This window comes from Notamacropus eugenii, chromosome 1, assembly GCF_028372415.1.
Source record: "Notamacropus eugenii isolate mMacEug1 chromosome 1, mMacEug1.pri_v2, whole genome shotgun sequence".
Lineage (NCBI taxonomy): Eukaryota > Metazoa > Chordata > Mammalia > Diprotodontia > Macropodidae > Notamacropus > Notamacropus eugenii.
The window spans coordinates 418,640,516-418,657,215 of record NC_092872.1 but is presented as its reverse complement, the minus strand read 5'-3'; the positions used below and the strand labels follow the sequence as shown (position 1 = coordinate 418,657,215).

Below are 16,700 nucleotides of genomic sequence, written 5' to 3'. Positions count from 1 at the left end.
AGCCCCGGGCGCGAGCTCCGCGGCCTGACGCCACAAGCGCGCGCTCCCTCTCCGGCGGCAGCTGCCGGCTGTGAAGGGCGGCCCGGGAGGACCGAGGCTACGGGGGCGGTGGTGGAGGTACCGGGCGCGGAGCTCGGGCTCTGGGAAGGTCCGCCGGCTTCCCCGTCTGTGTCAGGCCTTCGGGGTCGGGGGAGGAAGGGGACCAGCCGGCCGCCTGGGTGACCTCGGGGTGGGGAGGCGCTGCCTGTACTCCGTCACGTCCAGACTTGGGCCGGGGTACGCTCACGACGCGGGCGAGTGGCGGGCCCCAATAAGATTTTCTCCCCCAAAACTGGTGCAAGTTTTAGGGTGCTTCTGTGTTGCCAGGCACCAGAGTGAATGAGAAGCGCCTTGTGACGCCAGAGGCAGACGGCCAGGGCGCGGGGATCCGGAGTCCCATTCCGACTTTGGGCACGAGACCTTCCCCTTGGGCTGGGTACCCGCTTCTGCAGCGCCCCACCCTCGGGCCTCGGCGGCTTTTGCTTTCCCTTAATGCTCCTGGAGATCGGGCACCCCGCACCCTAGAAGAGGGATCACCCAAGGTGGCAGCGTTATAGGAGAGAACCCTGGACTGGATCTCAGGAGACACAGATAGGAGGGATGGACAGGCGTGTGACTGAGGCCGGTTAACCTCACCGCTCAGCCCCGCTTTCCTCATCTGTAATAGGTGGATAAAACTTGCACCAGAAGATGCTTTGTGGACCTGGTTGACATCTTAAATGGCTTTCACAACTCTGCGAGGCAGTGAATGATAATCCTATCCCATTTACAGAAGAGGCAACCTGAGGCACAGAGAAAGTTGACCTTCCTGAATTCATTACTGGAGTAGCAGAGCTGGGATGTGAAGTTGTACTCCTGATTATAAGTCCAGGGTTCTTTGCATTATTACCTCTTCTGCTTTCCATTTGGGCTTTTTAGAGGAATTTTTGGAATGAGGGCAGGCCTATAGGACAGAAACCCAAAACTCTGGATATATTCTAAATTTTGCCTTTATATTCTAAGTGTTTAGGACAGAGCTGGGCACATGAACATTTGATAAATGCTTGTTGAATATTCAGTGCACACCAAGCATTGATTTTTCATGTGATTTTGTGTGAAATTGCCTCTGTTGGGACTAAGTGAACTGTCAAAGGTACTCAAAGCCATTACTGACCACAGAAAAGGCAGTATACTGTAGTGGAAAGGGCACTGCTCTCTAAGAAGCCTTTCATTCCATGAATCAACAAGGATTTATTAAGTGCCTACTATGTGTCTGGCCCATGACAGTCCCTGGCTTCAAGTCATTTCCATTCTGTTGGTGAGGCACATGTTCACAAATAAGAAAATAAAACAAAAAATACACAGTGATGAGAGAACGGTATTAACTGGTGGAAATAAGGAAAGTCTCTTGAAGACTGAGTCTTGTAATACTGCAGGAAGCAGAAGTAAAAGAGATACACAAAAGCAGGGGATAGAACATGTAGGGGGACAGCAAGTAGACCAGTTTGGCTTCAGCATGGAGAACATGGGGGGAGATGTGGAGGGGGAGGCAGGCAATGTAATGTCTGATAATCCTAGAAAGATGCTAGGGCCACTTGTGAAGGGGTTTCAACACTAAAGGAATTTGTATCTTATTCTAAAAAAAGGAAGCCACTGAGGCTTCTTGAGCTCATAATCAAAAGATCTTGAGTCCCCTCATCTGACATTACCAGCATGCCTTTCTATAGGTAAGCCACAACCAGTATCTGTTTCAACATCCATAACATGTGGATCCATGTATCAACTACTTCAGTTTAATAAGCAAGTGGTTGTGGTATTGCACAAAGATATCTATGACATATACCTTTCAGACAGCTTGTAAATGATGGGGGTGGCAGGGAGAAGAAGAAAGAAATCAAATTACCAGTGACAGGAGATAATGAGGTGAGTCAGGGTCTAGGCAAAGACCACTTTTACCTTGGGGGTGGTGGGAAAGTTAAAGGAAGGTTTTATGAAGGTGTTTTGCCTGAGTTGGGCAAGAAGGGAGGGATTTCAGCTGAAGTGTGCAGTTCCATTCTAGTTGAAAGCAGATAGGAGAGAGCATATAAAAACAAGACACTTTGTTCTGTGATTTGAAAAGAAACACAAGATTGGAGAGGTAGGGTAGGGTCACATTGTAGAGTAGGGGTATGATTGTTCAGTTCCCAGTGTGATCATTGACCCCCTTAGAAAAGGGCAAAAGTTATACATCAGGTTTTGGTTTATTGTTTTGTCAATTATCTGGACTTAAGAAAGTGATTGAAAAAAATGTTAATTGAAATTAAACCTAGAAAAAAGTACACTCTCCCTGTTTTTCCTGTGTCCCCTCCCCCAGTTGCTTGTTAAACCCCACCCCTATTGCAGAGAGTCTTATATGCCAAGTTCAGGACTTCATATATACTAGGCAATGATGAGTCATTACAGATAAATCTGAGCAAAGGAATGACATGAGCAAAGTCATTTATGTGTTAGTGTAAAACTACTTGGATTCATGGAATATGAGAAAAGCACGTTGTAAACTACTTAAAAGTGCTAAAGCTTTCATTGACTTGTCTCATGGCAAGAGTGTGGAGTTTATGATGATGGCAGGACTAGACTAGTCCTAGGACTAGTTTTGTTTTTGGGACAGTACCCAGTGTGGTCATGAGGAACAGTGAAGAACTGCAGTTCCATGCTGGGTAGGATTCTTTGGAAGGATGTTGCTCCCAAAAAGGTGTGGACTAGACTAGATGAATATCCAGGTGGGCCAAGGTGGTGGTTTAAGGTAACATTCAACAGACCTCTTCCAGTTAGCTTTGCATTTGATTGGATACAGTTGTCGTCCTACAGATTCCTGGTACAAGTGAGTAGTTTTTGGGAACATTAAAGATCAAAAATCAGATGAAGTGGGAGCCTCTATCTTCTCTCCCTATGGAGGTGTAATAGAAAGAGCACTTAATTTAGAGTCAGATGACCTGGGTTCAAGGTATGCTTATTGCCTGTGTGTCATCCTGGACAAGTCTCCTAACCTCTCAACCATATTTTCCTCATCTATAGAACTAGATTAGACTAGTTGATCTTTAAGGTACCTTCTAGCTCTAAGATTGTATGATCCCTATCAAATTTGGAGTAACACAAAACTGGGAAGGATAGCCATTAAGTATGAAGACAGAATTGGAACTCCCCACCAATATAAGTTCAATTTAATCATATCAAAATCCTAGACTTGGGTTCAGAAAAGTAATTGCAAGTCACTTAACACTGTTTGCCTCATTTTCTTATCTGTAAAATGAGCTGGAGAAGGGAATGGCACAACACCCTTTGCCAAGAAAGTCCCAAATGGGTCATGAAGAATCAGACACAACTGAAAAAACTGAACTTCAACAGTAGTAATAAAAGTAAAGTGTCCAGAACAAAATAATAAAGTCTTCTTGTACTCTACCTTGATTAGGCCACAGCTGGTATACCATGTTGAGCTTTTGCATGTTATTTTAGGAATGACAATGATAAGCAAGAGTATATAGAAGAGGGCAACCAAGACTGAAACAGGTAAGAGTATTAAAGGAACTGGAGCTGAGCAGAGAAGACTTTGGCTTGGGGAACATGAGTACAGTTTTCACAGCATCTGCAGTGCAGATTTATTTTGGCTCAGAGACGGAGGGCAAAATCAAAAGTGACAAGTGTAAGTTGAAGGGGCAGATTATGAGCCAGCTCCATATAAGGAAAAACTGGCGGGTTGGGTGTACTCGCATAGTTTATGAATTCCCCATCTCTGAGGGTTTTCAAGCACTGACTGGATGACCACTTTATTAGGGGTGTTTTAGAAGAGATCTGGGTCTGTCTGGGATTCTGTTTGTTAACTGAATTGTGAGCCCTGGTTCTGCCACTTGCCACCTGTGTGATCTTGGGCAAGTCCTTTCACCTCTCTGAGCTTGAGTTTTCTCATCTTGAAAATAAGGAACCTGGCCTAAAAGACCTCTGAGTTGTACTGTTGCTTTAGATCTATAATCCAGATCTTTCGGAATATACAAGGCATTGTGTATAAATAAGATGGAGTTTCCATCCCACTGGAGCTGGAGAGAGCTTGGTACACAAGTAATACAAGGTAGAGTGATGGGGTAAAGGAGATGTCTGGGGGGCTGTAGGGCTGGAGAAGACTCATGAGGTGCCTTGCAACTCTTAAGAGTATGGTGGTGCATAGGTTTCCCTCCTGTCTCGCCCACCTTTCTATTCTTATGGCCACCATTCTAGTTCAGACCCTTTTCATCTTCTGAGCTGCTGTAATAAGCTAGTGGTTCTTGCTGCTAGTACTTCATCTTTAGTCCATCCAATATTCTGCTTTCCCTCGTGTATATATATGATCATAGTATGGTAACGTGAGGAGGGTATCGCCTCCATTTGTCAAAGTTTCAATGAGCCCCTGTTCCCTACCATGTAAAGGCCAACCTCATTCCCAGGCAGTTCAAACCTTCTCAGTCATGCACCATCCTGCCTTCTCTTGTGGCCTCAAATGCTGTGTTATTTCCCTGCCTCTGCTAACTTAAGACAACAGAGGATCATAGGTACAAGAGCAGAAGGGGCTGTTGGCCTTCGAAGTCTAGTCCCTTCACTTTACAGATGAAAAAACTAAGGCCCAGAGAGGCAAGATGATTTCCTCATTGTCACACAGGTAAATAATTATTAAAGATTGGGTTTCAAAGCCAGGTCATTTGACTACAAACCTAGCCATTTTTCTGTCACATCTGGCCACCTCTTTTCCATGTAAAGTGCTGTCTCCTCCAGAAAATCTTTCCTGATATATCCAGTAATAACCTGGACCTCACAAAGCTTTCTGAGATTACATACATAGGACACCCAGTGGATAGAATACTAGACCTCAGAGTCTGGACCCTAGTTTAAATCTTGCCTCAGAAGCTGTGTGACTCAATTTCCCTATCTGTAAAATGGAGATAATAATAGCACTGAAAATATAAAGCATTTTGTAAACCTTAAAAAGTGCTACATAAATGCTATTAGGATGTATGCATTTATGATCCACATTCATTTTATAGTAATCTCTGTATATTACCCTCCTTACTGTTGCTTGAAGGATTTTCTTTTTTTGTTATCTCCTCTAAGGTCTAATAAATTGTTCTGCATATAGTAGGTACTTATTAAATGTTAGTCAAACATAACTGGTGGTCTCTACTCTTTGAGCCAGACTACAGAGAGTCCCTTACAAGAGATGGTATGTGAAGCAGCTATGGAAAGGGTGGTTTTGATAAAGATTAATTTTATTAGGCCTTGAAAAGAGGTACAGATACCATAACTTTTCTGGACTGGCTTGTCCTAACTCCTATATCCTTAAAGACACTATTACAATTCAGAAACTTTAACATTTAGTCTCCTAACTCAAGAAAAAGAACTAATTCCCGAACAGATCAGCTCCAGGCTGAAAGGTGGTCATTCTGTGTGCCATCCTATGTAGGTGGTCATGTCTCACTGAAGCAATCCTGTATGGACTTACAAGTTGGAGGCCCTATGTTGAAGTGTGAGCTCTACCATTAAAATGGGACATATTACCTATTTAAGCCTTAGTCTCTTCTTCTGTAAAATGGTGGTAATTATCTTTGAACTACGTACCACCCTAGTGATAATGCTTTGTAAAAACTGTGATGGGCTATGAAAATGTTAGTAATTATCTGAGGAAAATAGTAGAAAAAGTCAGCACCAACCCCTCTCAGTAGTAGCCCTTGATATTCATACCCTTAACTTTCTGAAACAGAAGCAATCTTGTTTTATGAAATGATACACAGTAACTCTAATTAGGAGAGACAAATGTATTCTTCCTTCTGTGTGTCTTTATCATGAACAGGCAAAACCAGATCACCAATGTGGTCATAAAACTACCTGAGGGAGCTAATCCTGCAGGTGAGCAGTAACCCGTTAACCATGACTAACAAAAAATTTCAAGGACCAAAAAAAGTTTAGTTATAAATTCGAACTTAGACTTTTTAAAAAAGAAAAAATGAGCCAGCTCTTTAAGGAATTTTATAAAAGTGCTTGACTTGTTGAGATACTTTTAGTTACCTGAGTATTTGAAATTACAGTCCAAGGAAAATTCAACAATGAAATTCTAATACAGTATTGTACAATTTGATACTGCTGTTCCCTGATTAGTTAGTGAAAGCATATGTACAAACTAGAATTTTGAAGGAAAAAAAACCAAAAAAATCCTCTAAAATAAAATCCCCCCAAAGGGGCTGGAGATGCCAATATTTGCAAAAGAGGTGACATTATATGAGTTATCAAAAGGAAAGCAAAACTAACAAAATTGAGATAGGACAGAATTGAGAGACAAGTATTATTTCCTTGGTTCATTAGAAATGAACAAAAAGCATATGATAGTATTTTCAATTATTAAATGGTAATAGTTTTTTTTGACTAAAATACACACACTGGGGCTTTCATATGACTCCCCTGGCAGCATGCCCTAGTTATGGGTTACAAATTTTTTGTCAAATAAATAAAAGGTAAGGCTCATCTTTAGTTGGTCAAAATCTACTGGTGTGAAATTAGAATCTGAAAGCTAAATTAAATTCTAATAGGGTTATTTGAAGTTCTACAGACTTGAGTCTTGGTATTGTGACACAATCATGTAAGGAAAGGACATTAGTTTGTTCTATTTGCCTTACTTGTTTTAAAACTACCATACTTTAATTTCTACTAAAAATGTCCCTAGCCAGACCCCTTCTCTCTTGTCAAAGATAAGACTGCGTGCTGTGCTCCCCAGCCTCCCATAGAGAGCACAAGAATGCACCAACTGCTTATTTTACTTCCTTTTTATTTCAATATAACATGCGGTAAAAAATTAACAGGATTTGTTAGCATTTACAATGCTTACAAAGAAAATGGACTTTCTAAAAGCATTTTTTAGTTAAGATTTAAGAAATCTCTCTAATTAAACACTTACAACAAATCTATTTTCAAATGTTTAGTTTGGACCCAAATGTAAAAGTTTCATTTGGTAGGTATTTGTATTTCCTGTATATCTCTGCAGTATTTTCACAACCTCTGGTTCTTGGGATATCCAGCCCCCAGTTCCCTAGTACAGCAGGAAAGACATACATGTGGCCACTTAAATTAAAAGGAATTAATGGAATAAGGGAGACCCCCAGGCTGCAAAAATATATACAAGCATTTACCTTTTTCTGGAACTAAACATTTCATCCATAAAAATATTTAACAGCCAAACCCTATAGAACTAGGGCTATGGCTATTTCAAATATAACTATTCTGTATCTTAAAAATATAGGGCAGAAAGCCTCTTGGATGATATTTATACATTTTAACACAATAATTCTATGTCGGTAGATGAATCATGATGCATTATGTAGAACAAAAAAAGTCTACTTTATTACACTTACTCAATTTTGTAAATCTCTTAAGTAGCTAAATTTCATTATGCAAATTCACCTCACCAGGAAATCTTTATAAGGCGTCATCTTATCCAGAGCTCATCATTTATTGCAAAAATTTGGTCATATTTGGGTAGTTGATAATTATTTACTCAGTAAGACTGTCTCATAGCCTCCCTCCCCACAGGAAAAAATGGCAAGTCTCTGCTTTAAAATCAGTTATGGCTTTAGGAAACAAAGCATTTCTTGGGGTACATTTAAAAATAAAATAAAAAACAGGATTGGGAGAGCCTCTTTGCCCTTTTATACTGACAGGTAACCAACCACCAGAGAAGGCAGCCCATTCACTCATATGAAATCTCTATTTTAAAATTCTAGTCTCTTAGAGCTAAAGTACACTTAATATCTTTACAATTTTTTGTTTGTTTTTTGCTCTAAGATTCAACTGTGGAGGAAACAAAAATGTTTTCTTCCCAGTGGGACTGGATTCTCTTTGTGGCATCCACCACTCATATCTTAGGCTCCATCCCAGTCTCCACAGATTAAGACCCATGATTGTAATCTATCTCTAGACAGACTCCATGGGGGCAGGATGAGGAAAGATAATTTACATATATAAGACCCAAAGTGCAATCATTAACAACAATCAAGTCTAATCTTAAATATTAACGGAAAATAGAAATTAAAACTGCTTAATTTTAAAGTGAAAATAATAATTCAACTAAACTCAGGCACAACAAAGAACCAAAATGACTACCTTAACATATGATGGGGAAATGATCAGTCTGAATCCAGAGACAGAACATTTCACAGGTAAACTGAGTAAAAGATGGGCTTTCTTCAAGCAATTCCTTTTAAAAACCCTCAAGTTTTCCCCAAAATGTAAATATAATTTCTGGAGATGTTTTACACTTAAGTAATTTGGATTAGAAGGTAAACAATGCGTAACGTGGCTTGTTCAGCATCACTTAAATGTTTTAAAAAAAGAAACAGGAAATTATCTGAATATGACACAATTGCAAAGGTCAAGCCTAACTTCTACCTTTCCTTTTCCATCACCGTGAATCTGTAAAAATATTGGACATATAGAACCTAACTGATTTAAATTCTAGGCAAACTTTTGCAAACAGTATACAACCACAGTGTTTATAGAGGGATTTTGTTTGGCTACGTAGCACCATTCTGGATGATCTGTCCTTCTATTTGCTCTGTCCTCAATTAAACTGCTTGTGGTCAAGCTTACCAGACCTGTCTCACGTATACAGCCGATGTGAACAATCCATGCCATTCTCCTGCCACTTTCCTACAGTGTTAGCAATGCTGGGGCAGTTAACCATTTGCACTAAGTTGAAATCCCAATGAGAAGACAAATTTAATAGTGTCGTGCTGGCTGGGATTTAGTTCTGTCTGAATTCATTTTTGAGGTGGCACTAAATGCAGAAGGTATTTGTGAACAGATGCAAGAGTTCTGAACCACTTCCAGAGGTAACATCAAAATGATGCAAAATGGAAAACAGTCAGGCCAAGCTGCAGTGAGAATAGGCACATGAACTGGACACTTGCTTCTGGTACTTGGGAGCTGACTTAAGCATGAACTGATAATCCCTCTTTACCAAGAGGCTTAAGGAAGTTTAAGCTACCTACACATTACAACTATAAAGAGATTTCCCAGAATGTCTGCAGCTCCCCCAAAGAAAAACCTACCTTCAAAGGAAAGACTTGACCAAATAAAAGGTTAAAGAAACATTCTTGTTGAGTAAAACAAGGCAGGTGTCATTGCTGTGTTAAATCTCAAGTTAAGTCAGGTTTCATCTGTAGTCATATCACTTGAAGATCTTTTTTCTGGAAGGGCTCGATAGAAATCCAGAATTACTGGGGCTTCAATTGCAATGATAACATGAATTTACTTACACACAAATAACTCTTTAAACAGTCAGAGTCCAATTTACAAGATGTGCAACAAGCAGAAGAAGTGAAGGACAGGCATTGCAAATGAATTCATGTCCTTCAAGGGTGCAAATTCTCAGGGGTTACTCTTGTCCAAATCCTTCTGTTTCCTCAATAGCAAATAACAATTTTTCCTTCAGTTGTTCATAGCTCTTGTAGGGTGGTAGATCCAAGCGGTTAAAACTAAAAATAAGAATGATCAATATGAGAGAAGCAAACTCATAAGAAAACAACAAACTGACAAAATGTTTTACCTTTGGGGCTTAGTTGCTATCAGAGAAAGGAGGCTCCTATGAAAAGTTTTACATGATCCCTCTAGATTTTAGTCTTTTCTCCCTCCTCAGATTACTTTGTATTCACTTATCAGAGTACATGTATCCCTACAGTAAAATATAAGTTCCCTGGCACAGAGGTGGTAATCAATAAACAAGCATTTGTTGAGGACTTACCATGTATGAGGCACTTCTTTACCTAAAGGCTGAGATTTCAAGGAAAAGCAATAACAGTGCTTCCCCTCAAGGAGTTGCCATTCTAATAAGGGAGATAATGTAATAAACAGGTACAAGACACCAGAACACACAGAGCAGATACAATGTAATAGAGGGGAGCCGACTAGCAGTCTTGCTGAATTACCTGCCTTGATTATAAGCTGTCTCAGCTACTACATGGAAGAGGCAGCTGCCTCTATTAGGAATTGCAAATAGATGCAATTAATAATGGCGTTTGCATGTGGATACTTCCATCTGGACCTAGTGCTTCGGCCCCAGGAAGCAACTCCAGGTACTTATAATTAAACTTTTGTGAAAATAGCAATGTAACCCTGGATAAGTCTCTCGTCATCTCAGCGTTCTTGGTTTCAGAATCAACAAAATGAAGAACCTGAATTGTCCTCTAAGGAACATTCCCAGCGTTAAAAGTTTTTAACAGTGGGAAGGGAAGGAGGAGAGATGATGGGTGTGGTATACTACTTACTCTGTCAGACACCATCAATGTGCTTTGCTGACCTGCTTTTGTTTCTCTTGCTTTTAAAATCTTTATTGTGAGAGATGGGTCACTGGCTAGAGGAGAAAGGAGGAACAGATGTGGAAACAAATGTGCAAGAACAAAAAGACATCGGGAAAAATAAGATTTTTTTTTTAAAAAAATCTGATACTATGAAAAAAAAGACCAAGCATTTTCCTAAAATCAGAATGAAATAGTAAAAAAGGCAAGCTGAAAACTCACTAATCTTGGGAGTTTTAAAATTTGCTTTGGTGGCTAAAGATGAATGTGCCAAAGAGGTGGTATAATTTTAAAATGAGAAAAAAAATCAGAAATATTGTTCAAATTAATGTTCTTATGCTTTCACTCATATCGCAGAAGTAGCTTTGGAATCTTGCCGAAGCCTAGAAAGCAATAAACTAAAGTTTGCTTATTCTCACCAGGCTGTTTTCTGTCATTATAATATGAAATACTAGGTTGTTGGTTTTTTTTAAAAACGTTAAAAGTACTATCTTTTAAAACATGAGCAAACAAAAGGAAGTATCTTTTCCCCAAGTAGGGCTAGGAGGTGACTTCTTATCTAAATATGGCAAAGGTGATGATGAAAGACAAAGAAAATTCTGACCACATAAAATCAAGGCCCTTTAGCACAAACAAGATCCATGAACTTAGAAAAAAAGTTGCAGAGTTGGGGAAAATCTTTGTATTAAATATCTGAAAAAAAAAAAAAGTCTGATTTATAAGATCTATAAGGAATTGATAGAAACATGTAAGACTTCAAAGGCAGCCAATGGATTCACACCCTTGACCTTTCTGGAAAGTTTTCAAACAAAGAGTCCCAAACTTTCAGAAATCACACCAATCTCTAAATTGCTGTAAGAGAAGTAGAAATTAAAATAATTCTGAGGTTTCAGGTTCTGTCTCACGATCAAAATGATGGAAATGGTCAGTGAGAGATGGGGCAGATGAAGGAAAAAAACAGTCAGTACATCTGTGAACTGGGCTAATAGTTCTTGAAGAAAATTTGAAACTGAGAAAAGTCACAAAATTGTTGCTAACCTTCTTACTCACTCCTGCACATAAGCCCAGAGGACCCAGATGTACTAAAATATTTGCAGCAGTACTTTTTGTGGTATCAAAAATATTAGATACAAAGTGAGGGCCCATCAGTTGGAGAAAGGTTATTGACAGTTACAGAATATGCATGCACATATAATCCACTACATGAATAATTCTAGGAAGTGTGGACATAAAATTGAACATATGAACAGGAAGACAACATTCACAATGACCATAATAACATAAAAAAGCATAGAGGAAAATCCTACGAAAAGGAGAATCACAGTAAAAGGTGAACAACTCTAGGTTCAGAGGCTAATCCTAGCTTAAGAATATGCATCATCCCTCTCTGTAAGAGGGAGTGAACATTACTGGAAAATTGGACATCACTGAGAGGCAAACTGGTTGTGTTGACTGTTCTCTTTGTGGTAAGGGAGGGTGTTTGGAGGAAGGGTGTCTATCAGGAAATGATTTTGGTGTAAAAATAAAAGGCATCATAGAATAGGCAGGGAGGAAAGAGGCAGCATGTGTACATGATTTTCTGGAATTTATTCGGGCAGTAAAAGGAGAAACTATAGACATGGAACGTAAGAGCAAGATCTGAATATATGTGTAGGCAGTGGGAAAGACGTCAGGAGATAAGGAGAGGAAAAGACACGAGAAGAATAGTCAGCTAAAGGGGCAAACTCCTGAAAGAGACGGGAAGCAACAAGGTACAAGGAGAGAAATTAGCTCACCTCTTCTTCAAAAACTGAAACAAAGGACAGGATGGGTAAAGAAGTAATAGGGAGTTCTGAGTTATGGGGATGAGGAGAGGACTCTTGAAATGGCATAAAGTAGGAGGTGAAGTTATCTGTTGAGAGGGAACAGGAGGTAGGCATCAGAAAATGAGCAAGTTTTGAATAGTTGCTGCAGACAGTGTGATGGAATCAGTAAAGGAAGAATAAAAGGTTTTCTGTGCAATGGTCAAGGGTCAGCTGAGATTAAATAATGAATCTGCAATGAAACCAGTTGATCTTAAACAAGTATTAAGCAGTAGAGAGGGAATTTGAGAGCAGGTTTTCTGACTTCAGTTTCTTTCCATGTTACCGTAGAATGAGATTATTTTCTTACAGAATAAAGTATTATGAAAAAAACAGAAGACTTCATGCTTCAAAGTTAGTCCATATGATTGCTAAAGTCCTTTCTAATTATGCTCTGGCAACTGCTGTATTACTCATTCAATTATTTTTCTTTCCCAAGGAAAAACACTATTTTTTCCCCAGTATCATATTTACCCAGCCCCTCCCTTTTCCTGGCTTGATTTGTTGCCCTGCTTTAATTGTCATTAGCTGAAAATTCAGTATATAATTAATGTACTGATGCTTTCTTCTTTAAATCACCTTTCACTTCCCAATGACTAGCGTCCCCATTAGAAATGTCCCTTGCTGAAAATGACAAATAATGGAAGAGATGTGGGAACACAAGGGACACGAATGCATTGCCGGTAGAATAGAGCAGTTTGGAACTATGCCCAAAGGGCAATCAAACTGTGCAGACCCTTGATCCAGTAATACTACTGTTACTTCTATGTCCCAAAGAGATCCAACAAGAGGGAAAAGGACCCATTTGTACAAAAATATTTACAGCAGCTCTTTTTGTGGTGGCAAAGAATTGGGAACTGAGGGGAATGGCTGTCCAAGTTGTGCTATGTGATTCTGATGGAATATTATTGTGCTGTAAGAAATGATGATTTCAGAAAAACCTCGAAAGACTTATGCGAATTGATACAAAGTGAAGTGAGCAGAACAGGAGAACATTGCACACAGTAACAGCAATACTGTATGATGATCAACTGTGAATAACTTGGCTATTCACAGCAATATAATGATCCAAGACAATCCCAAAGGACTCATGATGAAACATGCTATCCACCTCCAGAGAAAGAACTGATGTTGTCTGAATACAGGCTGAAGCATACTATTTTTGTCTTCCTTCATTCCTTTTGTTCAAGTCTTCTTGTACAAAATGACTAACATGGAAATGTTTTACATAATTGCACATGTATAACCTATATTGAATTGCTAGCCATTGCAGGAATTGTCCTCCCTCAGGAGAGGTGGGGGGAGAAATAGAATTTGGAACTCAAAACATTTTTTTTTAAATGTAAAAAAAATGTTTTAACATGTAATTGGGGAAAAATTAAAATATTTAAAAAAAGAAATGTCCCGTGGTGAAATGTAATTAAGCAAACCAACGTGTTAGCATGTTTGATAATGTATGCCTCATTGTGACAGTACCTCTCTTTCCAGAAGAGGGAGGCATGTATCACCAGCAGTCCTCGGGAATCAGTATTAGTCACTGAACTGATAGCTTTCGATCTTTACATTGCTATCTGAGATCTACATTTTTAATGAAAGTTATCATGTGTGCTCTAAAATTCTACATATTGAGAAACACTTCAGTAGGTATAATTTCTTCATTTATGACAAATAATTAGTACATGTCAGATTATTGCAAAGTTTTCTCCTTAGTCTGAATGATTTTACTCACCAGCTATGACTTCTAGGTAACCAATTTTCTTTCCCAACTTTTTCAATGCAAAACTTTTGTGGGCCATTGCTCCCTATGACAAAATAAAATATATATCAATTTCTGGTGATGCTGCCCTTGACAGAAAATGAGGGTTTATGCAGCATTCTACATCTGGGATAACAAACTGGTAACAGGAAATAGAGGAATGTAATATATGAAAAACTCAAGTATTAATGCTGAAGGAAAAAGGAGAAAATAATACAATTTCTGGTAACTTACTATGATCAAAACTTGGCTTTATTTAGATCCAGAATTATTCAACCTTACCTAAGAAGACTTAGAGAACAAGGCCAAAATTGCTTTGGAAATTTAGAGTTTTTTCTTCCTCCCAGTGAAAAGCATCATCTCAGTAAGCTCCTTCTTATGAATAAAGAGCATCCATTATAATCTGATGAACACATATCACTTTCAGACTCTTGAGGGACATATTGCCATTTTCTATTCAATTCAACAGAGTAAGTACCTATGACATGCAAGATACTTGCTAAATGCTGGAGAGATAAGAGTGAAAAATGACACGTCTGTGACGGAAGAAGCTGATAATTTTAGCCCAGAGCCTGGCACACAGTGGGCATTTAATAAGTGCTTGTTGACTTTCAATCTTCAATCTCTCCCCATCCATTAGGCTCTTCCTGTTTGCCTTTAAACATGGACAACTTTCCCTTGCAAATCTTCAAGCAAATGAGTTATTTTAAAAACAACTTGTTTGACCCTGGCTACTCTGGGGTAGCTTCCATCCTATTTTTGTTTCCTGTCCCCATCATATTATTACAGAGAGTAATACATCTTCCTTTTCTCATCATCCATTTTTTCCCTTAATCCCCAGTAATCTTGTTTCTACCTCCTCCCCACCCCCCATCTCCCTGAAACTATTCTCTCAAGATCATCTTTTAAACAGATCCAGTGGCCTTTCTGACATTCTCCTCTTTTTGGAACTGTCTCTCTTCATAGCTCCAGTAGGACCACTGTACCATCCTGGCTCTTTTCCTTCTCTTTAGGCCATTTTTCTTCTATCTCCTTCACATGTCCTTCATTCTTAGTCTTGTGGTCTCTGCTCTCCTTTTCCCTAGAGAGCAGATCTGTTTCAATTTCAAGAGCAGATACTTTCAGTTATCACCTCTATGTGCATATGACTCCACAATCTGGCTCTGGGTAGGGAAAAAGCACCTAATAGAGAATTAGAGGATATGGGTTCAAGTATGAGCTCTGCCCCACTGACACCTGGCAGACTTTAAGCCTGACTGAATGCAAGCTGACAATCTACTCCTGCCTGGAACTGACATGAAGTTAGGGAGATATTGTTTCTCTGCAATGTCCCTACTCTTAGTGGCAATTTCCTAAGTCAAAAGGTTTGTAAGCTTAATATCAGATCTATTAAATTATAGATTGTTGGTAGGGGAACATCTGAGGTTAAGTCTAAAATTAAGCTATTAGGCTTAGGACTTTAGACCAACAACAATAAGTTAGGGTCCTTTAATTCTCAGTAATAGTGTGGAGACAATTAGGTCAAGGGCTTGTGAAGTTAGCATACACAGTTATTATTTGTGTCTCAGTTGGTTAATGTTAAAAAAAAAAATTCGTTTGTGGTCTATACCTTAAATGCTTTAAAAGAAATAGCAAACTGACCAAAAGTTATGTGATATGAACTGTTTTAAAAATGAAAAAAAAAATATATGAGCTCTGCTATTTTACTTCCTGTGTGATCTTGGGCAAGTCCCTGAACCTTTCTAAAGTTGAGTTTCCTTATCTGTAAAATGAAGGTTGGACTTGTTCATCTCTAGGGTCCCATTCAACCCTAATTTTTACAATCTTTAATAAGGTAATAGATCTTTTCACTTGCAAGTCCTATGATTTTTTTTTTAAAAACTTAGTATGCTCCCAAACAAGTTCACCACTTTCCTTGTTTCCCTAAAAAAATGAGCTTCTCAAGAACAACAAAAACAAAAAAAACCCCAACACATTCAAGAGCTAAAACAATGTAAAATTGGTCAATATTGAGAGGTGATAAAACTAGTCAAACTAAAGCTAAGTAAGAGATTCATTCTCCTTTTTGTTACAACTAGAAAAAGTTTTTGTAGAGGTGTCATCTGTAGAGTATTTGGGGGGGACATTCAATGGGAAGTTTGTTGTGTCCAAACAAAATGTATTAAGTTTTTTTTTTAAACAAAAGCAGTGCAATGATAGGGGAAAAACAATAAGCTCCCCTTCTTTCTTCCTTCCCTAGCTCCTCTCAAGACTACTGTCATGTACTCTACCTTCAAGCCTTAAGGCTGCCACTGATGTGCCTCCCCGCCTCAACTATGTACTGACTTACACTGTTAAAGCATTGCTTGTATGCATGTTTTTCTCTTTAAGTCTTCTTTATTTCCCCAATGACTTCTTTCACTAGCAGCTGGACCTGGGCACAATGTTATACCCACAACAGACACTTAATTTTTCTAGAGAACAGGGCTGTGGTAGTTATTAACATCATTTCAGTAGTCAATTTTCACAAAATGAGTTACCACATTCACCCACTGATATAAATACTGGGTTTAATGTCTACAATGAAATACATGTGACAAAATCATAAGGGAACATGCACAGAAAGGGTGACTTTACACAAATGCAAGTTAATTCAAATTACCTAAGGAAATTAACTGCTTTATATCTGATTAGTTAGTTCTCACAAGATATATACATATACATACATATATAACTGTATCTGTATCTCTCTCTCTCTACATA

At 38.9% G+C, this 16,700-nt stretch overlaps 1 protein-coding gene across 6 annotated transcripts in view; it reads right to left on the bottom strand.

Moving 5' to 3' along the window:
* Window positions 1–6,821: 6,821 nt before the first annotated feature.
* ITCH (itchy E3 ubiquitin protein ligase) overlaps window positions 6,822–16,700 on the bottom strand; it is a 171,835-nt gene continuing 161,956 nt past the window's right edge. For all 6 annotated transcript variants that reach the window (XM_072631306.1, XM_072631305.1, XM_072631304.1 and 3 more), the window contains 2 exons: window positions 13,932–14,004; window positions 6,822–9,542 (listed from right to left, as the gene is read on the bottom strand). In XM_072631306.1, coding sequence (XP_072487407.1) covers window positions 9,443–9,542; window positions 13,932–14,004 — 173 coding nt within the window. In that variant the 3' untranslated portion in view covers window positions 6,822–9,442. The remainder of the gene's footprint in view (window positions 9,543–13,931; window positions 14,005–16,700) is intronic.